The 22,909-nt window shown below is 37.9% G+C and overlaps 1 protein-coding gene across 1 annotated transcript in view; it reads left to right on the top strand.

Annotated features, from left to right (window-relative positions):
* TULP3 (TUB like protein 3) overlaps positions 1-22,909 on the top strand; it is a 65,294-nt gene continuing 42,385 nt past the window's right edge. Inside the window, exon 1 of the mRNA XM_045554579.1 lies at positions 1-113. Coding sequence (XP_045410535.1) covers positions 73-113 — 41 coding nt within the window. The 5' untranslated portion in view covers positions 1-72. The remainder of the gene's footprint in view (positions 114-22,909) is intronic.

The following is a 22,909-nucleotide window of genomic DNA, read 5'->3' as shown; positions in this document are numbered from 1 at the left end:
GCCGGCCAGACTGGCCACCCTAGCAGCGGCGTCTAGGGGTCTGGACGTGGTCGCCGGTGACCGCGCGGCGGCATGGAGGCCTCGCGCTACCGACTCGGACCCCGCGGGGACAGGTCAGAGGGGGATGGTGGCTGGCCTTCTCTGGAGCCGGGCTGAGGGACGACGCGAGAAGGTGGAGGTCTCGTCTGCGAGCTCTGCGGGCGGGGAGCGGGGGCGGTTGGAGGAGGGAGGGGCTGGTGCCGCGGCGGGAGGCTACGTCCTCGCCCCACTCCCCGGGGAGGGACCCCGCTTTTTAAAGGGGAGCGGATGGCAGCAGCGGGTCTGCAGCCTGCGCCGTGGGCAGAGACTCTTCGTTCGGGTCCCTACTTGGGAACCCTTGGCCCTTAGTGAAACTGCATTATCCCTGCCCCGCGCTCACTGCCTAAGCAGTGTCAAACTGAGCTTGGACGAAGTCTTCCCCGGGAGGTTGAAGCCCAAGTTTGTGGGTGATACTTAGTAATTTGCTCTAGTGCCATTGCTTTTGGCAGGCAGCGCTGAGTTCTGGAACAGAGTCCGAGGGCTGAAAATGCAAAACGATTCTTCTTTCCTTTCTCCCTGCTTTCCGATAGTTATGTCTTATTCGGGATGGTCTGTTTGCGAATGTATCATACCCCTGTTTGTGCTCCTCTTTCTCTGCCGTACCCCCTTTTTTCTGCCTTCACCAGAGGGAGGGAGAGCCTGGGAAAGAAAACGATCTGAAATCTCAGCCTGTCAGGTTCTTGTTAGCTAGGTTAATGAAAAGTTAATGGGGAGCTGTGTGAAATCATTGGCTTAAAACTTTGGCATTGTCTGAGAATTTAGATCGTGCACGCTAATTGTATTCCTCGATTTTTATTCCATTACCACACCACAGCAAAAAAGATTTGGCGTGTGAGGATTTAGTCTGTTATTTAGATTACTGGATATTTAAGCAACTCTAAACCATTTTTAAAAAATTGTCAGGAAGGAGGCATTGGGGTGGAGAATACCCATTTTCCTTTTTCATTAAGTTCTATTTACGTGATAGCTACATTCTGAAATTTGTTCACTGCATTTTTTTTCAAGTTGAGGAAAAAATCTACATGTACAAGTATAAATATAGAAGTGCTAGAGGAGGTATAGTCGGTATTCAGCATCTCTGGTTGAATTCATATGGTACTTGTTCAGTTGTGGGTACTCAATAAGTTTTAATTGAATGAATTTAAAGCAGTAAATTTTATTGGTACCACTTTTTCTTGTGTGTGTATGTTTTTCTGTTTGTTTGTTTGGGGTTTTTTTGAGGTAGAGTCTTGCTCTGTCTCCCAGGCTACAGTACAGTGGTGTCCTTGTACGTCACTGCAACCTCAAACTCCTGGACTCATGCTATCCTCCTGCCTCAGCCTCCCTAGTAGCTGGGACTACAGGTGCGCACCAAGACACCCAGCTAATTTTTCTATTTTTAGTAGAGACGGTCTGGCTTTTGTTCAAGCTGGTCTCAAACTCCTGATCTCAAGTGATCCTCCTGCTTTGGCCTCCCAGAGTGTTAGGATTACAGGCATGAGCCACTGCACCCAGCCTGACTCATGATTTTTGAGGGGGAAAAAATAGAATTGACTCTGAAGTTAGAAGTAGGAGGCAAAATGGCTTTTGGTTTATTGGATCTGAAGTTCAAAGGTATAATTTTAAAGTTTTCCCCCTTTTTTCTTCCCCAAGAAACCAGCTCTTTAATTTTTAAAATTAAAATCAAAGGGGAATGTGTGAATCACCAAATGTTTCTCCTCCCTTAGGTAATGTTAGAACTTCTATCACTGTTTAACTTACTTGTTGCTAAGAGGAAATGAATGTCTGTTGCTTTTTTGGCTTCAGGTTGTGTTTAATGTTTTCGGTGAAATACATCGAAAGAATTTTCCATATTAATGCCTTTCAGTGTGAAGATAACATCCAACTTTTAGCTTTCCTGTGATTTTTTTCTTTGAATTATGTGACTGTTTTCCCATGAGACAGATTTGTATTCAACAAAGTAGAAAAATTTCAATAAGTAAAGTTCAAATATTTTCTCTATATCTGAAATATTTAGTGAAAATTGGAGATGAGTTTTGAAACAACACTCAGGACCTTTGTCGAGGCTATGCATTTTATGTTATAGATTCCCTGGAGATGATAGGGGTTGGCTCCTGCTGTAACTTCAGCTCTGTCTGGGCATTTGCTAGTGAGAGAATTGACAAAGATACGGTTCCCGCTGTGGTATGACCTTGTGACCCAAAGTCATATAAGAAAGTCCTGGTCTATGGTTTATCCATATGTCATGATTTCTGTTTAAAATATGAATGGTAGTCATGGCTGGAAGTTATGTCCTGACCAGTCTTGTTATTTTCTCTCATGTTCTCCTTTTGAAGTGTTTCATCAGATCACCTAATTGTTGGCAAACAGACTCAGTGCTTAAAAATACTTCGATTAACTAATATGTGACTACAGTATGTTTGGTAAATATCAAAGCTATAGTAAAGGCCTAATAATGTTTAACATGCATGTATTTCTTCAAATGTGAAGGCCACAAACAGACCTAGAAAGGAAAGAATAGTCCCTGTAAAAACTTCTTTTTTTCCAAGATCCTCCCATTCTATACAGGCAGATTTAGAAATTTTTTGGATAGTTTTGATTTCTTCCTTCTCTTACTTTTTCCAGTGGAAACTCTGGAGTTTTCCTTTTATTTGTGCCCATTGAAAAAAAAAGTTAATGTTTCCACTTACCAAGAGGAAAAGAATGCTTGAATTACTCAGAGGAGTCGAAGCTGCCTTGCTTCTCAGTATTTGAGGGTTTTAGGACTAGAGGTGGTCTTAATAACTCCCTTAGTTCTCCTATTGGAGCACAGCTCCATAGTGGAGTTAAGTCTTCGTTCAAACTAGAATTTCCTATAGGATGCTCTTGCTTTATTTCCTCTGAGTCAGTTCACAAGGAATAAACTCTTTGTACTACTAAATCTCTTCTGTCTCATCGGACATCCTTACTGTTAGTAATAATGAATGCTTCAAAATTGTTCTGGCCTGGTTAAAGCTTGACTCCACTTATGTCTGAGAGAAGGTACACTGTCTGCATTTTAATCTATGTGCTGTCCGTAGTAACTCACTTGGTAGGAGTCTTAGTAAAGAAGATTGTCATGTCTCTCCCTTTGCCTTAGAACTTCCGTGAAAACATTAATGATTAGTATGAATCACTAGGACTTCTGGAAGATCACACTTCTGAGAAGGATTATAGTAATACCTTTCTTAATTGTGAGATGGCACTCTCTGTCTTACCACATAGCATTATGTTGAGGGAGAAACACTGGAAGCTTTCGCTGAATTCCTGAGTCTCAGCTCTTCCACTATTTGGCACTGTGATCCTAAGCAGGTTATCTACTTCTTTGGCCTCAATTTTCTCCTCTGGGAATGAGGACTTCTTTGGATTTCCTCAATGATTTATAAGGAATTAATAAAATAAGAAATACATGTATATTTAAAATGCACATGGCTCCAATTTCAAAAGGTACAAAATGAAATTCAGTGTAAAGTGTATCTTTATCATTGTCTCCATATCACCTAGTTCATTCACTAGTAGGTTTCTTAGGGGGCCTTCCAAAGGTGATCTGTGTGTTAAATAATTTTTTAATACTCTTTTCTCCCTTAAAATTTGATGATTTTGATTTTTAGGGTAGAATATGATCAAAACTCTGATATCTACTTTCATTGTGGGCAAAATGTATTTTTAGAATATGAACTATAGTTGCAAATTTTAAGTTTTTTCCAGTGATATATAGAAAATAAGACTGTAACAAGAAAAAGAATTATTTTTCAGACAGGCTTCTGGAAAAACAAATCATTGCTATTTAGTTTTGCAGGAAGAAACTTCAATAAATCTGTAGTTTGCTTTTGATTTTATGTTTTTGAATGAAACAATAATAATAGGGGATTGATTTTTCGCCCCTATTGAAACATAGTATAATTTTGTGACAGAAGTCTGATGCGTCTAGTAACTAGGGGCAAAAGTAAAGAGGAGGGTTTTAACAGTAAAGTTCTTAAGCTGTGTTTTTAAAAAGGGAAGATTTATCAAGGTAAAATGATCAACAATAATGGTTTACATTTGTGTGTGCTTTGAAGACTTCAGAATGCTTTCACACATTTTATCTCTTTTGAGCTTCATAACTCTGAAGAAATCAGGGTGCAGATGTCATTATCTTCATTTATAGATGGGGAAATTAAGGCTCAGAAAGGTTGTGCACGATGAGTAAATGATGCAGTCAGAAGTAAAATCCAGGCTTTTGACTTCTAGTGTCTCTTCTTTTTCTCACATATTATCAAAATATCTAGTCCAGATATTTTGGATGCCATTTGTACATATAATTGATAACAGCTGATCCTGATTACGTTCTAATTATTTTTAGAGCAAGAAGTTGAAGAAATTAGATATTTTAGTAGTGAATAAGTAAATATTAATTTTATCCAAAGGAAAAGGAGTGAGAATATATGGTATTGTTAAGCAAAAGAATGTACTTTTATCTTTATACAAGAAAGAAAAGGAAAACAAATAACATTCCTGAAGAGAGAAAATGTAACCCCTGAGGAATAGAGAATAGGGCAAAAGGTGGGATGAATGTAAGTTGGAAGTAAATTAAAAAACTATGAAGGTCCAGGCCTGTTATTCCAACATTCTGGGAGGCTGAGGTGGGAGGATCGCTTGAGCTTAGGAGTTCAAGATCAGCCCCAGCAAGAGTGAGACCCCTGTCTCTACTAAAAGTAGAAAAAATTAGCTGGGCATGGTGGTGCACCCCTGTAGTCCCAGCCACTCTGGAGGCTGAGCCAGGAGGATCACTTCAGCCCAGGAGTTTAAGGTTGCTGTGAGCTAGGCTGACACCATGGCACTCTAGCCCAGGCAACAGAGTGAGACTCTGTCTCAAAAAAAACCCCAAAAAACTATGAGAAATAAATGCATTCTTTAATTTCTGGATCAAATGATACTTTTTTTTTTCTTTTTTGGAGTCTCACTCGGTTGCCCCGGCTACAGTGCCGGGCTAGAGTGCTGTGGCATCAGCCTAGCTCACAGCAACCTCAAACTCCTGGGCTCAAGCAATCCTCCTGCCTCAGCCTCCAGAGTAGCTGGGACTACAGGCATGCGCCACCATGCCTGGCTAATCTTTTCTATATATATATTTAGTTGTCCAGCTAATTTCTTTCTGTTTTTTTAGTAGACAGGGTCTTGCTCCTGCTCAGCTGGTCTCAAACTCCTGAACTCAAGTGATCCTTCTGCCTCGGCCTCCCAGAGTGCTAGGATTACAGGCGTGACCCACCGTGCCTGGCCCAAATGATACTTTTTAAATAATTTTTCTATTTGGTTCACTCAAAGGAATGCTTTTTTCTTTTGCTATGTGGGACGTGCAAAATCAAGAGGGATTCACTCTAAAGTAGTTTTCCCTGCTGCATTCTTTGGGGCTGTGTGAATGCTCAAGTCACTTGCCAGCTTTTCCTTCTCAGTGCCTCCCTCTCCCCATGCAGCTCTCCCTGCTCTCTGCCTCTCTGCTAACTGGGCCTTGTAGGAAATGGATGTTCATTCCCTAGCTTAATTAAGTTGGCTCCAGATTGTGGCAGTCTTTCAAGTAGAAGACAGCTGAGCCTAGAATATTAACATTTCTCCTAGGATGAGGATAGATTTCAAAGGAGTCTTTTCTGGCAGTTCTAATTTGACCCTTTTTTGCCTTTTCCCAGAAACAATGTTTTGTTCTAGCCAGATGTGTTCTTGGTGTCTCAGTATGTGTAAAAATATGGCCTTCCAATATTGACATTTAGGATTTGGAGAAGATGAACCTATTTGTCAATTGCCTTAGAAAAAATACTTTATTAATATTATACATTTTTAGAGTTTCACTCTGTTGCCCAGGCTGCAGTAGTGTTGTTATCATAGGAATTCCTGTGCTCCAGGGATCCAATCCTCCCATTTTAGCCTCTCAAGTAGCTGGGAGAAAAAAATACATTGTTAATAGCTATTGCCACAATTATCTGAAAGTGTTACCAGTTTGAACATGATGAACTCTGATGACTCTTTTCAGTATATATAATCATGCTCTCTGCTGAATGATAGCATGTGTTCTGAGAAATTCATTGTTAGATGATTTTCTCATCGTACTAACATCACACAGTGTACTTATACAAATTTAGACAGTGTAGCCTACTGTGCAACTAGGCTATATGATATAGCTCATTGCTCTTAGCCTACGAATGTGTGTAGCATGTTACTGCACTGGACACTCTAGGCAACTGTAATGCAATGGTAAGTATTTGTGTATCTAAACATATCTAAACATAGAAAAGGTACAGTAAAAATACTGCATTATCATCTTATGGGACCACCATTGTATATGGGGTCCATCATTGACTGAAATGTTGTTATGCTGTGTATGACTCCTTCCAAGGGCTTCTTCAAAATCCATTTACTGGCTTGGAAGTTCTAGCTAAAAATAGCAAAATAGCAAATGGGCTGGCACTTTTAATGAAAGATTTTTTTTTTTTTTTTGAGACAGAGTCTCACTCTGTTGCCCTGAGTAGAGAGCAGTCATCATAGCTCATTGCAGCCTCAAACTCCTGGGCTCAAGTGTTCCTTCTGCCTCAGCCTCCCAAGTAGCTGGGACTACAGGCAAGTGCCTTGATGCCCGGCTAATTTTTCTATTTTTAGTAGAGATGGGGTCTCGCTCTTGCTCAGGCTGGTCTTGAACTCTTGAGTCAAGAGATCCTCCCGCCTCGGCCTCCCAAAGTGCTAGGATTACAGGCAGGAGCCACCTTGCTCTGCCATGAAAAGATTCTTGATGAACTTATTGAAATACTGTAGTGATGAAATTCCTGACTTTGCTGACCCTTTTAATATATGTGATCAGTGGTACAATTTATTATAGCATGTTGAGGTAGGTGGGAGTGAGACTTGAGATTGAATTCTGGCTCTTTCTCTGATCAGCTGTGTGATCTTGGGCAAATTGCATCACTTCTGAGTTTGATACCTTATCTATAAAATGGGATTATAGTACCTACCTTACACATTTATTATGAGAATGAGATGAGATAATATGTAAAGTATTTAATGTAGTTTCTGGCACACAGTAGTATTTGCTAAATGGAATTGTACTGCGACTGACAAAGTGACAACGGATTTTAATAGTGTTTCAACAGCAATACAATTTTTGGTTTTTGAAGATTTATTTCATACAGGGGAATTCTAGAAATGTCTGGATTTCTAGCATTAGAAAGACTGCATAAGTTTTGAAAGATGATAATATTAAGATGAAATCATTAATGTCTTCTCAAGGAATATAAGATTAAGATAATACATTTCTTCGTAGTATTAAAAAAGTAATATAGAGCAAAAATCTTACATAATAGCAGGAGTTGCCGTTTGAGTGCTTACTGTGGGCTAAATCTCATTTTATCTTGATAGTAACCTTGTGAATTAAGTGTCATTGTCCTTATTTTGTAGATGAAGGAAACTTGAGGCTCCATGAAGTTAAGTTGTATCAGGAACTCTGCTCTAACCACACAGCATGCTTCTCTGAATGGGGAATGCAGCCTCTTAGTTTGAACTAATATAAGCCAAGCCGGGGGTCAGCAGACCTTTTCTATAAAAGGCCAGATCCTATATATTTTAGGTTTTGTGGGCCAGTCTCTGTTCCAGTTACTCAGCTTTGCTGTTGTAGCACAAAAGCAACCATAGATAATGTATAAACAAATGAGCATGGCTGTTTAATAAGACTTATGGAGACTAAAATTTGAATTTCATATAATTTTTACACATCTCAGAATATTATTCTTTGGATTTTTTTAACTGTTTAAAAATGTGAAAACCATTCTTAGCTCACAGGCAATATAAAAATAGGCAGCAGCAAGCTGAATTGGGCCACAGGCTGTAGTTTGCAGCCCCTCTGCTAAATCATAAGAATATTGCTTCCTGGAAGGTCATAGTTATTCATATTATAAATATTATTATAAGAGAGCAATGGGTTTTTTTAATATTAAAATATAACCAGTTACATTATGGAGTGGAATTCAAAATTTAATTTTCAAGATAAAACTTGGGTTCTAAAGATACACTGGTCTGTAGATAGTCTCTTTGGGCTATAGCTCCCTCCTATCTCTCTCATTTCATTTGGAGCAGCAAACCACTATCTTTGGCTGTTAGAGGCACTTTGATGGAAATTTTGCCTACAGTAACCCATATAAATATCAGTGTGCAAATAACAGATTATTAGAGCAAAATTAAAATTTAAATATTGGCAGACGTGGTGGCTCATGCCTGTGATCCTAGCACTTTGGGAGGCTGAGGCAGGAGGATTATTTGAGGCCCGGAGTTTGAGACCAGCCTGAGCAAGAACAGAGACTCTTCCCCTACAAAAATATAGAAAAATTAGCCTACATGGTGGCACATTCCTATAGTCCCAGCTACTTGGGAGGCTGAGGCAGGAGTACTGCTTGAGCCCAGGAATTTGAGGTTGCAGTTAGCTATGATGTTGCCACCGCACTCTGACCTGGATGACAGAGTGAGATCTTGTCTCAAAAAAATTAAATGTTCATAAGCTGAAGGGGAGTAATGATTAGTGATTGATTCTGTGAAATTACAAAAGTAAAAACCTAAGGGAGATGGTAAGCTTTCTTGTTTTATTACCCTTGTCTCTCAGGTTTATATAATAACTGCTGTCTTACTATAATTACTAATAGTACTCTTAACTCTCAGCAATATCTGTTTTGAATAATAAATTTTTTGACATCCTCTACCTTTGAGGTGACTGTTATTAGCAGTTTATGTATATCCCTCTGCAATTTTTCTATGCCTGTAGATAGACATCTTTTTTATCTTTTTTCTCCCCACTTAGATAGTGAAAATACAGTACATACACTGAGCCTTATTTTTTTATCAACTAGATTGATGTATAATATAACATACCATAAAATTTACTCATTGTAAGCATGCAATGCAGTTCTTAGTGTATTTGCAGAGTTGTACAACTATCACCGAAATCTAATCCCAGAACATTTCCATCAACCCCTAAAATAAACCTACGATTTTATGGTCACTCAGATTTTTCCCTCTCCCAGCCCTGGGAAACCACTAATCTATTTTCTGTCTCTACAGATATGCATATTCTGAACATTTCATATAAATGGAATTATATGATATATGGTATTTTGCGACTGGCTTCTTTGACTTATCAAAACACTTTCGAGGTTCATCCATGTTTTATATGTTGCCTGTATCAGTACTTCATTCATTTTATTTTATTTTTTTAGTTTTGTTTTTTTTTAGAGACAGTTTTGCTCTGTTGCCCAGGCTGAGCTCAAGTGATCCTCACGAGTAGCTGGGACTACAGGCCATGCACTACCATACCAGCCTGCCTTCCTTTTTGTTGCTAAACAGTATTCTGTTGTATGGCTATACTATGTTTTATCCATTTATTAATTGGTAGACATTTGAGTTGTTTCCACTTTTTTTTTTTGGCTATTATGAATAATGCTGCTGTGAACACTGTATTTTCATTTCTCTTGGGTATATCCCTAATAGTAGAATTTTAAGTCATATGGTAACTCTGTGTTTCACAATGTGAAGAACTGCTAGATTTTTTTCCTAAATAGCTATGCCATTTTACATTCCCACCAGCAACAAATGAGGTTTCCAATTTCTCTGCATCCTCAGCAACATTTGTTATTTTTTCTTGTTTTGATTATAGCCATCCTGATGGGTATGATGTGGCATCTCATTGTGATTTTGACTTGGATTTCCCTAATGATGAATAACGCTGAGCATTCTTCATGTCCTTGTTGGTTCTTTGTATACTGTATCTTCTTTAGAGAAATTTTTATTCATTTACTTTGCCCATTTTATGGGGGTTCTTTTTTTTTTTTTGAGACGGTCTCACTCTGTTGCCCGGGCTAGAGTGCCGTGGTGTCAGCCTAGCTCACAGCAACCTTAAACTTTTGGGCTCAAGCGATCCTACTGCCTCAGCCTCCCAAGTAGCTGGGACTACAGGGATGCACCACCACGCCCAGCTTATTTTTTCTATTTTGAGTAGAGATGGGGTTTCGCTCTTGTTCAGGCTGGTCTTGAACCCTGAACTCAAACGATCCTCCCACTTTGGCCCCCTAGAGTGCTAGGATTACAGGCATGAGCCACCTTGCCTGGCTGGGGGGGTTCTTTGGAGATATATGTGTGTATATATACATGTAGACACACACACACACACAAACACACACACACATACCCATGTATATATTTAATAGACTTTTTAAGAGCAGTTTTAGGTTCACAACAAAATTAATAAGAAGGTACAGAAATTTCCCATATACTCCCTGCATCCACACATGCATAGCCTCCCCCATGTATTACAATTCATGAACCCACATTGACAAATCATTATCTCCCAGAGTCCACAGTTACATTAGGGTTCATTCTTGGTGTTATACATTCTGTGAGTTTGGACAAATGTATAATGACATGTATCCACCATTACCATATCATACAGAGTAGTTTCACTGCCTTAAAAATCCTTGGTACTTTGCCTGTTAGTCCCTCTTTCCCCCAACCCCTGGCAATCACTGATCTTTTTCTTGTTTCCATAGTTTTACCTTTTCCAGATGTGCTATGGTTAGAATTATATAATATTTAATATGTAGCCATTTCTGATTGGCTTCTTTCCCCTAACAGTCAGTGTGCGTTTAAATTTCCTCAATGTCTTTTCATGGCCTGATAGCTCATTTCCTTTTGTTGCTGAATGATGTTCCATTCTATGGATGCCCCACAGTTTATCCATTCACTTACTGAAGCACATTTTGGTTGTTTACAAGTTTTGGCAATTATGAATAAACCTCCTATAAGCATCTGTATACAGATTTTTGTATGGATGTAAATTTTCAACTCCTTTCTACTCAAGGAGTGCAATTGTTGTATCTATAGTAAAAGTATGTTTAGTTTTGGAAGAAGCTGCCAAACTGTCTTCCAAAGCGACTGTACTATTTTGCATTCCCACCAGCAGTGAATGAAAGTTCCTGTTGCTCCACATCCTCACCAGCTTTTCATGTCGTCAGTATTCTGGATTTTGTCCATTCTAGTAGGTGTGTGGTCATATCTTGTTGTCTTAATTTGTATTTCCCTGATGACATATGATGTGGAACATCTTTTCATATGCTTATTTGCTGTATGTATATCTTCTTTGCTGAGGTGTCTATTAAGGTCTTTGGCTCATTTAAAAAATCTGGTTGTTTGTTTACTTATTGTTGAGTTCTTTGTATGTTTTGGATTATAGTCCTTTATCAGATATGTTTTTTGTAAAATATTTTCTCACAGTCTGTGGCTTATTTTTTCATTCTTATCACTACACCCAAGGTCATCCATGTTTTTTCCAGTGTTATCTTCTAGGAGTTTTATAGTTTTGCTTTTTACATTTGGGTCTGTGATCCATTTTGTGTTAATTTTGTGAAGGGTGTAAGTCTGTGTCTCAATTCATTTTTTTGTTGGGTTTGTTTGTTTGTTTATTTGACATAGAGTCTCACTTTGTTGCTCTGACTACAGTGTAGTGGCATCATCATAGCTCACTGCAACTTCAAACTTCTGGGCTCAAGTGATCCTCCTGCCTCAGCCTCCTGAGTAGCTATGACTACAGGTGGGTTCCACCATTCCTGCTAATGTTTAAACTTTTTGTAGAGACAGGGTCCTTCTGTGTTGCTGGTCTCGAGCTCCTGGCCTCAAGCGATCCTGCCTCCTTGGCCTTCAAAATTGCTAGGATTACAGATGTAAACCACTGTTCCTGGCCTCTAGATTCATTTTTTTGCATGTGGATGTCCAGTTGTTTTAGCACCATTTGTTGAAAAGACTATCTTTTCTCCATTATATTGCCTTTGCTCCTCTGTCAAACATCAGTTGACTATATTTTTGTGGGTATATTTCTGGGTTCCCCATTCTGTTCAATTGATCTATTTGTCTATTCTTTTGCCTATAATACTATCTTGATTGATATCAAGATACCACACTGTCTTGCTTACTGTAGCTTTTTATAGTAAGTCTTGAAGTCAGGTAGTATCAATCCTCTAATTTTATTCTTCTTCAATATTGTATTGGCTATTCCAGGTCTTTTGCCTCTCCATGTAAACTTCAGAATCAGTTTGTCAATATCTATAAAATAACTTGCTGGGATTTTGATTGGGAAGAATTGACATCTTGACAATATTGTGCCTTTCTATTCATGAACACGGAGTATTTCTTATTTGGTTCTTTTATGTCTTTGTCATCAGAGTTTTGTAGTTTTCTTCATATAGATCTTGTACATATTTTGTTAAATATATACGTAAGTATTTTGTTTTTTGAGGGTGCTAATGTAAATAGTATTGTGTTTTTAATTGGAAATTCTACTTGTTCATTGTTGATATATAGAAACGTGATTGATATTTATACCTCAAGCTTGTATTTGGCAACCTTGCTATAATCACTTATTAGTTTTAGGAATTTTTTTAAATTGATTCTTTCTAATTTTCTGTGTAGACAATCATGTCATCTGTGAACAAAGACAGTTTTTTATTTTTTATATTTTTATTTTTTATTTTTTTTTTGAAATTGTTTTCTTTTTTTTTAGGGTCTCCCTCAGCCAACAAAGACAGTTTTACTTCTTCTTTCCAAATCTGTACACCTTTTATTTCCTTTTTTGTCTTAACGTATTAGCTAGGACTTCCAATATGCTGTTGAAAAGCAGTGGAAATTGGGGAAATCTTTGCTTTGTTTCTGATCTAAGGGGGAAAGTTTCTTGTTTCTCACCATTAAGTATGATGTTAGCTGTAGGAGTTTTATAGTATTCTTCATCAAGTTGAGGAAGTTCCCCGCTATTCCTGGTTTACTGAGAGTTTTCTTTTTCATGAATGGGTGCTGGATTTTGTCAAGTGCTTTTTCTGCATCTATTGATATATGACCATTGAACCAGTCTTGCATACCTGGGATAAATCCCACTTGGTTGTGATGTATAATTCTTTTTATACATTGTTGGATTTGATTTGCTAATATTTTTATTGAGTATTTTTGCATATATATTCATGACAGATTGGTTTGTAGTTTTCTTACAATCTTTGGTTTTGGCATTAGTGTAATGTAATCCTGGCCTCATAAAATGAGTTAGAAGATATTCCTTCTGCTTCTCTCTTCTGAAAGAGATTATAAAGAATTGGTATAATTTCTTCCTTAAATATTTGGTAGAATTCACCATATCTGGGCCTGGGACTTTCTGTTTTGGAAAGTTATTAATTATTGATTCAATTTTTTTAATAGGTGTTTAGTATGTCCAGGCTGCTATAACCAAATGCCATAAACTGGGTAGCTTGTAAATAACAGAAATTTATTTGTCACAGTTCTGAAGGCTGGGAAGTCCAAGGTCAAGGTGCTTGCAGATTCCATGTGTGGTGAAGTCACTCTTCTGGTTCATGATTGGAGAGCCATCTCTTCACCATGTCCTCACATAGTGTAAGGGACAAGGATCTTTTGGGGGCCTCTTTTATAAGGGCTCTAATCCCATTCATGAGAGTTCCACCTTGAAGACCTAACTAGGGGTGGGGAACCTTCAGCCTTAAGGCCACATGTGGCCTTTCTGGATCCTTCAGTGCAGCCTTTTGACTGAATTCAAATTTCACAGGACAAATCCTTTTATTAAAAGGGGTGCAGCAGAGAAAGATGATGTTGTCTTGCCTCCTTTGGTGCTTAAAAAAGAACAATCTTGAAATCAGAAGGCCGCAGGTTCCCCACCCCCAAAATCACCTCCCAAAGGCTTCATTTCCAAATACCATTACCTTGGGGGTTAAGATTTCAACAAAAGACGGCTGGGCGCGGTGGCTCACGCCTGTAATCCTAGCCCTCTGGGAGGCCGAGGTGGGTGGATTGCTTGAGGTGAGGAGTTCGAGACCAGCCTGAGCAAGAGTGAGACCCCTGTCTCTACTAAAAATAGAAAGAAATTATCTGGCCAACTAAAATATATATATAGAAAAAATTAGCCGGGCATGGTGGCGCATGCCTGTAGTCCCAGCTACTCGGGAGGCTGAGGCAGTAGGATCGCTTAAGCCCAGGAGTTTGAGGTTGCTGTGAGCTAGGCTGACACCAGGGCACTCACTCTAGCCCAGGCAACAGAGTGAGACTCTGTCTCAAAAAAAAAAAAAAAAAGATTTCAACAAAAGAATTTTAGGACACACAAAGATTCCCACATAGCAATAGATATAGGCCTATTCAGATTGTCTGTTTCTTCTGTGAGATTTGGCAGACTGTGTCTTTCAAGGAATTAGTCCGTTTCATCTAGGTTATGTGCCCTACCCATTTTTTTTTTTGAGACAGAGTCTCACTTTGTTGCCCGGGCTAGAGTGAGTGCCGTGGCATCAGCCTAGCTCACAGCAACCTCAGACTCCTGGGCTTAAGTGATCCTACTGCCTCAGCCTCCCTAGTAGCTGGGACTACAGGCATGCACCACCATGCCCGGCTAATTTTTCCTATATATATTTTTAGTTGTCCGGATAATTTTTATTTCTATTTTTAGTAGAGACGGGGTCTCGCTCAGGCTGGTCTCGAACTCCTGACCTCCAGCGATCCACCCGCCTCGGCCTCCCAGAGGGCTAGGATTACAGGCGTGAGCCACTGCGCCCGGCCGACCCCCATTTTTTAATTGGTTATTTATCTTTTTATTACTGAATCCTGAGAGTTCTTTATATGTTCTAGAGATATGTCCCTTACCAGATATATAATTTGCAAATATTATGTCTCAGCCTGTGGATTGTCTTTTTTCTTTCTTGATGATATCATTTGAAGTGTGAACATTTTTTATTTTTATATAGTCTAATTTGTTAACTTTTTCTTTATCCCTTTTACTTTTGGTGTTGTATCTGAGAAGTTATTGCCTGGCCCAAGCTCACAAAGACTTATATTTTCTTTTAAGGGTTTTATAGTTACATTTAGGTCTTTGATCCATTTTGAGTTATTCTTTGTGTATGCTGCAAGGTGAGGTGGGGAGGGTCCAAATTTATCCGTTTTCATGTGAATATCTAATTGTCCTAGCATCATTTGTTGAAAAGAGGATTCTGAGCCTATTTTTTAAACTAAAGTGTCATTGATCTCTTTGCAATTTAGTACCTTTAGATCTACCTTTTTCTTTTCTTTTTAATGACCACAAAGTATTATTTTTCATAAATGTATCTTATTAATTGTCCATCCACTGATAGACATTGAAATTATGTTCAGTTTTTTTTTCCCTATGGAAATCAATGAAGCAATAACATCCTTGTTACATGTATCTTTGTTTATCTGGGGTACACAGAGTTTGAATTTCAACAGAAGTTGCTAAATTTCTCTTCCAAAAGGTTATCTAAATTTTTTCTTCAACAGATTATGAATGCCCATTTTGAAGTGGAACAATTATAATCCATTCTTTTTGTTCAGTCACTTGTATATACATAATGAGTACACAGTAGGCACTCAGTAAATATTTGTAGGTGATAAAGATGAGAGGCTATTTGCAATGTGAATCAGTAAAAAGGATCCTAAACTGACATTAAAAACTTGGTGAAGTAAAGAATTTAAAGTCAACTAATGCAAAATTCTACAAATAACATGAAATTTACCTATGGAAGTAGGTACAATGACAGCTGAGATGTGGCAAGCACTTACGTTTTTTGTGGATAAAACAAAGCCTATTTATTGAGTCAAAGGTTTTTACTGGCAATTATGATAGGGAATTGCCATAGAAACTTTATCAGAGGTATATAGTTAAAGAAATTTTGATTGTTGCTGAGTTCAAGAGTTCTGGTTAGCAAAATATAATTGAATATATGATGGGAAAATACACCACCTTGGAGGTGCTCAGGTTAAGCAGCATTTGGCTTGATTGAAGAATGCACAGTAGTATAAATTAAAATTTAATGTGTTTAAAGCCATTGTTGGCAGTTTTTCTGATATAAAAACATAATCAGAGACTGATCTTGGCCAACAAAACAAAATGTCTGTTACATGATATATTATAACTGATATTATGGTCTAATTTGAAACATTGTCCCAGTTAAGCACATAAATGGCAGGAAAAGAAATGAAAAAACCAAAAACAGAGTGGAAGCCTCTGTCATCTCAACAGTGAGGTTGGTTGCATCTCTAGAGATTGACTTTTCTAATAATAGATTATAATAATGTGTACAGACAATAGAGTAGGTACTATTATATTAAATCTGCAAAAGGTTCATCGGAGGTTTAAAACTAAAAAGCAAAGGTTTTTTTAATCTCTAAAAAAATAATTTTAGGCTTACAGCAACCTCTATTGAAATTATTTCTCATAATTAGAGTAATCAGGCGATCCTTCCTGACTGGGAATTTTAAAACTTTATGATGACCTTCTACATTTCTATTATCATTTTATCATTTTCTTGATTATTTTCCACAGCCCTATAGCTATAAATTGGGGACAAGAATATCTATTTTTACCTAGTTTGCAAAGTCAGAGCAAGGAATGATGAATTAGAATATTTCTTTAAGGCATAAGTAGGAGGAATTTTCTTTCATGTAATTAAAAAAATTCATTTATCTAAGATTTATTTTACATCTTTCATGTTCTGGGCACCATATGTTGAGAAATTTTAGAAAGTATAGATGTTTGTAAGTTTCTTTGGTAATTTTGCTCTTCTTTTGAGTGTTAGAAGTATTGTCTCTAAAGTCATAAAATAAATTACTGTGTATGTCACTGAAGAGTTTAGCAGAGGCATTGTTTTGGAAGTTGTTCTGTTGTAGTGAAAACAAGAGAATTCCCAGAGACATGTAGAGTGTATCTCCTGACACCATAGCTGTAGCATAAACACCCGATGAAAGATACTGTTGTGGATAAATTTAGCTTCATTACCCACATGCCTGCACTGGAACCAGACAAGTACACCTACTCCCTTAACAGATCCCCGCTAAAAGTGTCAGCGGTCTTACCAAAACCCAGAGCAAGTTATTCCTGAGGGTGTCCTGGGAGTTCATGTTGTTAACAGTGCTAATGGCATTGGTTTCAGATTTCTAGTTTAAAAATAATCAACAAAATTTACAATCTTTTTTCATTTTAAAATGCAGCCATTTGGGAGCCTTTGAGTATATTTTGAGTGGGCATGTGCAACAGTAGTGGAGATCAGATGAGTGTGCTTGTGACACAGATGCTGGGTTGGTTAATACAGAGCAGAACAATTGTAAGCCCCATGTTGATGTCAGCCATTTACAATTTAAAATTGTTTTTATTTTTAGTCATGTTTAATGGGCTCAAAAGCTGACTTTGAATATATATATATATATATATATTTTTTTTTTTTTTTTTTTTTTTTTGAGACAGAGTCTCACTTTGTTGCCCGGGCTAGAGTGAGTGCCGTGGCATCAGCCTAGCTCACAGCAACCTCAGACTCCTGGGCTTAAGCGATCCTACTGCCTCAGCCTCCCGAGTAGCTGGGACTACAGGCATGAGCCACCATGCCCGGCTAATTTTTTTGTATATATATTTTTAGTTGGCCAGATAATTTCTTTCTATTTTTGGTAGAGACGGGGTCTCACTCTTGCTCAGGCTGGTCTCGAACTCCTGACCTCGAGCGATCCACCCGCCTCGGCCTCCCAGAGCTAGGATTACAGGCGTGAGCCACCGCGCCCGGCCTGAATATATTTTTTAAAAATATATTCACATGGTATAAATTCACATGTTACAAAAGGTTCAAAAGGGCATATAATGAAAAGTAAGGCTGTTTCCCTCCCCATTCCCTACCTATTTCATTTTCCTCCCTGAAGGCAACATTGATACCAGATTACTATGTGTTCTCCCAAAGATAGTCTCTGCATTTCAAATGTAAATATATATTTATGTATATTTTTCTTTTCATAAATGGTAGCAAATACTACTCCCCAATGTTCTGTACTTTGCCTTTTTCTAATTAACAAAACATCATGGGCCAGGCGCGGTGGCTCACGCCTGTAATCCTAGCACTCTGGGAGGCCAAGGCGGAAGGATCACTTGAGTTCAGGAGTTTGAGACCAGCTGAGCAAGAGCGAGACCCCATTGCTATTAAAAATAGAAAAATTAGTCATGTGTGGTGGCATGCGCCTGTAGTCCCAGCTACTCAGGAGACTGAGGCAGGAGGATCCAGGAAGATCATTTGAGCCCAGGAGGTTATAAGTGAGCCATGGTGACACTACTACACTCTACCCGGTGCAACAGTCTCAAAAAAAAACTCTCTCAAAAAAAACAAAACAAACAAACAAAAATCTTGGAAATCTTTCCAAATCAGCACATCTATATTTCTGTATTCATATCAGTACTTGTTTTTAACAGCTACATGGTGTTCCACTGTGTGGGTATGCTATACTTTAACCAGTCCCCTGTTAATGAAGATTAGGGTATGCTATCTTTTGCTATTACAAATAGTACTACCAAGTCATTTAAAGTTTAATTTATACTTATCCTGGGTATTAGAAAGTAGTTAGTTAATAAGGAGCATAAAAACAATAATTCTGTAAAGTTGCCTAAAGATGAGTTTCTCTAAGAGTATATGCATTCATTGGTGATTAGAAATTTTATATTTCATATCAAGGTATTTTTAATATTTCAAAAACATGTTGAAAAGAACAATTATGAGATAATTTTATACAATTGGGCTTTTTATTTATTGGGAATAAAGAAATAATGAAACTGTGGGAGCTATCAGAAGGTTGGAGTGAAGAAGAGAGAGTAGGACTTGCATCTGTTACCTTTTTTTTCCCTTCTTTGATAATGTTTATGATAATTCTTTGTGGAAGCTTCAGAGTAAAATCCCTCACCCTTGATAAATTATTCCTAGCATAGGTTACACTGTTTATTTGTAGCTGCTTGAGTTTATTGGGTACGTATACCACTTTATTTTGACACAAAGATTTTTTTTAACTTTTGTTAACATTAGTGCTATTAATTAAATATAAGCTATTTTGCTCAGCACAGTGGCTTATGCCTGTAATCCCAGCTACTTGGGAGGCTGAGGCGGGAGGGTTGCTTGAGCCCGGGAGTTTGATCACACCACTGTACTTCAGCCAGGATGACAGAGTGAGACCCTATCTCTCAAAACAAAATAAAATAAAATAAACCCAACCTTTGTTGAAGTCCTTGAGGAGTGTGTATAGGGTGGGGACGTGGGGGCAGCAACAGGTGGGGAATGCCTCCCTTTTCTCTTTCCATTGACTTTTCTGGTCTCTTTGATTCATCTACATACTTTTATCAGTTTGCTCACAGGCATGTTTATAGATTTTTGCCATATACATATATAATAAATTAATGAAACTGACTTGTGTACAGCTTATAAAATTATTCTGATTTCTTTGTTACACATGTTGTATATAATCTTGACATATGCCAGAATTCCTTGACAGCAGGAAATGAGGAAGTGCAGGATGTTGCAATATGACAAAATATTGTGAATCAGTGATTAGAAAGAAATACATTAAAGTATTAGATACATTAATTTGAAAGGCATATGGGAAATTTATGGATGTCAGGAGTTCCAAAGGAGAAATTAAAAAAGAGAATTGTGTCTTAAAAGGGTCTTTAACAATATGAAGTACAAAACATTACTTTGCATTGATTGGTGGCATAGTTGAAGAGTAGACCAGGAGAGAGAAGGATAATATCTGTTCTCCTACAGAGTTGACTTTTTTTTTTAATTATTTCAGCATATTGTGGGGGTACAAAAGTTTAGGTTACGTATATTGCTCTTGCCCCCCAACCCCCCTGAGTCAGAGCTTCAAACATGTCCATCCCCTAGACAGTGTGCATCGCACTCATTATGTATGTATACACCTATCCCCTCCCCCCCCACATCTGCCCGACACCTGATCAATGTTATTCCTAAATGTGCTCTTAGGTGATGATCAGTGAAACCAATCTGGTGGTGAGTACATGTGGTGCTTATTTTTCCATTCTTGGGATACTTCACAGAGTTGACTGTTAATGGAGTGCTTCTCTCTCTCCCTCTCTCTCTTTACTCTCTCTCTCTCGCTCTCTCTCTCTCTCTATATATATATAAATAGTTTATTTCTTAGATCTCAACTCATTGTCCATGCTATTCCACAGAGAGATGGCAGTTGCAGCTGCACTATCAGTTTTATCAGCATCAGCTTCCTAGTGTAGTGTCTTAGTGTTCTTGGTTACAAATAAAGTGTAAAGTACAGTATCCTTTGTTATATATTTTAGTGGAGTGATGGAGAGCACAGACTCTCAATAATGCCTGTTCTTAAATCCTGCCTCTGCCACTTACTAATTGTGGGACCACATAACATAACTTAGCTGTGTCTCAGTTTCCTCAACTGTAAAATAGTAATAGGGACTTGTATAGCTGCACATCAACTAAGTAGCCCGTATTGAACTAGATCTCTCAGATCTCTTATAAAAATCCCAGGCAAGAGAGTGTGATTGCTCATCTTGGGTCAGATGTCTGCCCCAGTTTGTCCGTTGATGTTCATGGAGACAGGCTGGAGCAGCATAAAACAGGCTGTACAGATATGGTTCTGGAGGTCTAGACTTGTCATACATAGGGAGTCATCTTGGGCTAGGCAGAAACTGCACAAGGTGCTTTTAAGTATTATATTGATACTTTTTTAAAAATTAGTAGGCTTTATTTTTTGGAAGAGTTTTAGGTTTACAGAAAAATTAGTGGGAAGCACAGAGTTCCCCTCTATCCCCTCACTCCTTACCTCAGTTTCCCCTGTTAACATCTTGCATTAATGTAGTACATTTGTTACAATTGATAAGTCAGTATTGATACATTATTATTATTTATTAACTCAAGTCCATAGTGTACATCAGAGTTCACTCTTTGTATTGTACATTCTTTGGGTTTTGACAAATGTATCCACTTTTTTTTTTTTAACATGTATCTACCATTACAGTATCATACAGAGTAGTTTCACTGCACTAAAAATCCCCCATGCTCTACCTATTTATCCCTCCCTCTCTCCCCACTGAATCCCTGGCATCCACTGATTTCTTTACTCTCTCTCTCTAGATTTGCATTTTCCTGATGTCCTGTGGTTGGAATCATATAGTATGTAGCCTTTTAAGATTGGCTTCTTTCCTCTAGTAGTATGCATTTAAGTTTCCTCAGTGTGTTCTCATGGATTGATAATTCATTTCTTTTTGTTGCTGAATATTCCATTATATGGATGCACCACGATTTGTTTATCCATTCACTTATTGAAAGACATCTTAGCTGTTTCAAAGTTTTGGCAATTATGAATAAAGATCCTATAAGCATTCGTGTGCAGCTTTTGGTGTGGACAAAACTTAACTCATTTAGGTAAATACCAAGGAGTACGATTGCTGGATCATAGGGTAAAACTGTGTTTAGCTTTGTACTGCCAAACTGTATTCCAAAGTGGCCATACCATTTTGCATCCCCAATGGAATTTCTGCTGTTCCCTATCCTCACCAGCATTTCATGTTGTCAGTGTTTTAGAATTCAGCCATTCTAGTAGGTGTGTTGTGGAATCTCATTGTTTAAATTTGCAGTTGCTTAATGACCTCAAAGGTAACCACTGTTCTGACTTCAGTCACCATAAATTAGTTTTGTCTATTCTTGAACTTAATATAAATGAGACCATATAGTATGTACTCTTTTTTGTTTAAATCTGTTTTCAGTCAGCATAACATTTTTGTGATTCAGCCATGTTCTTGTGTATATTAATAGTTTCTTTTTTATTGCTAAGTAGTGTTCCGTTATGTGAATTTGTTTACTAGTTCTCCTGTCATAGACTTGTGATTCCAGTTTTTGGCTGTTATGAATAAAGCTGCTATGAACATGAACTATGAACTTCTTGTATAAGTCTTTTATTGGACATATATACTAATTATTCTTGAGTACATATCTTGGGTACGTATCTACAGCACTGTTTTTATTATTAAAAAGAATTCTAGCACTTTAAGAGGCTGAGGCAGGAGGATCACTTGAGGCCAGGAAGTTGAGACCAGCTTGGGCAATATAGCGAGACTCTCATCTCTACAAAAATTTTTAAAAAAAATTAGCCGAGGATGGTGGCACACACTGTAATCCTGGCTACTCAGGAGGCTGAGGCTGGAGGATCACTTGAGTTTACAGTTACAGTGAGCTATGTTTGTGTCACTACGGTGTAGCTTGGACAATATAGTGAGACCCTGTTTCTAAAAATAAAATTTTTTTAAAAAATTAGCACCCATAATAATTAAAAATAATTAAAATTTTGGCAACAACATGAAAATTCAACAATAGGGTAATAGACTAATAATATGCTATGGTTTGGGCTAAATTTTATGCAGCCATTAAAAACTGTGCTTATAAAATTATTAATGAAGAGAAACATTTATGATACGTGACGTGGAGAAAAGGAAATGATTTGTGTAGCATGTTTTTCTTTACCTTTTAATTTTTCTTTAATGGGAATAAATTACTTTTTTAATTAGAAAAATATATACTTTAAAGGTATGAATGAGGATTATTGTACTTTAGATATTTTAGGCTTTATATGGGTGGTAGAGGATGGTCAAGTTGAACTTTTTTGTATCTTTGGTTATATGACTTTTTCTATTTGAAATCCAGACTTTTCCCAGTTATAGATTGTCTTAGTTTCTGTTGCTATAAAGGAACACCTGAGGCTGAGTAATTTATAAAGGAAAGAGGTTTATTTGGCTCATGGTTCTACAGGCTATACAAGAAGCATGATGCTGGCCAGGGGCGGTGGCTCACACCTGTAATCCCAGCACTCTGGGAGGCTGAGGCAGGAGGATTGCTTGAGCTCAGGAGTTGGAAACCAGCCAGAGTAAACCCCATCTCTACTAAAAAGAGAAAAATTAGTCGAGCGTGGTGGCACATGCCTGTAGTCCCAGCTACTTGGG

Source organism: Lemur catta, chromosome 6 (assembly GCF_020740605.2).
Source record: "Lemur catta isolate mLemCat1 chromosome 6, mLemCat1.pri, whole genome shotgun sequence".
NCBI classification, from domain to species: domain Eukaryota; kingdom Metazoa; phylum Chordata; class Mammalia; order Primates; family Lemuridae; genus Lemur; species Lemur catta.
This window is presented reverse-complemented; position numbering and strand designations above follow the sequence as displayed.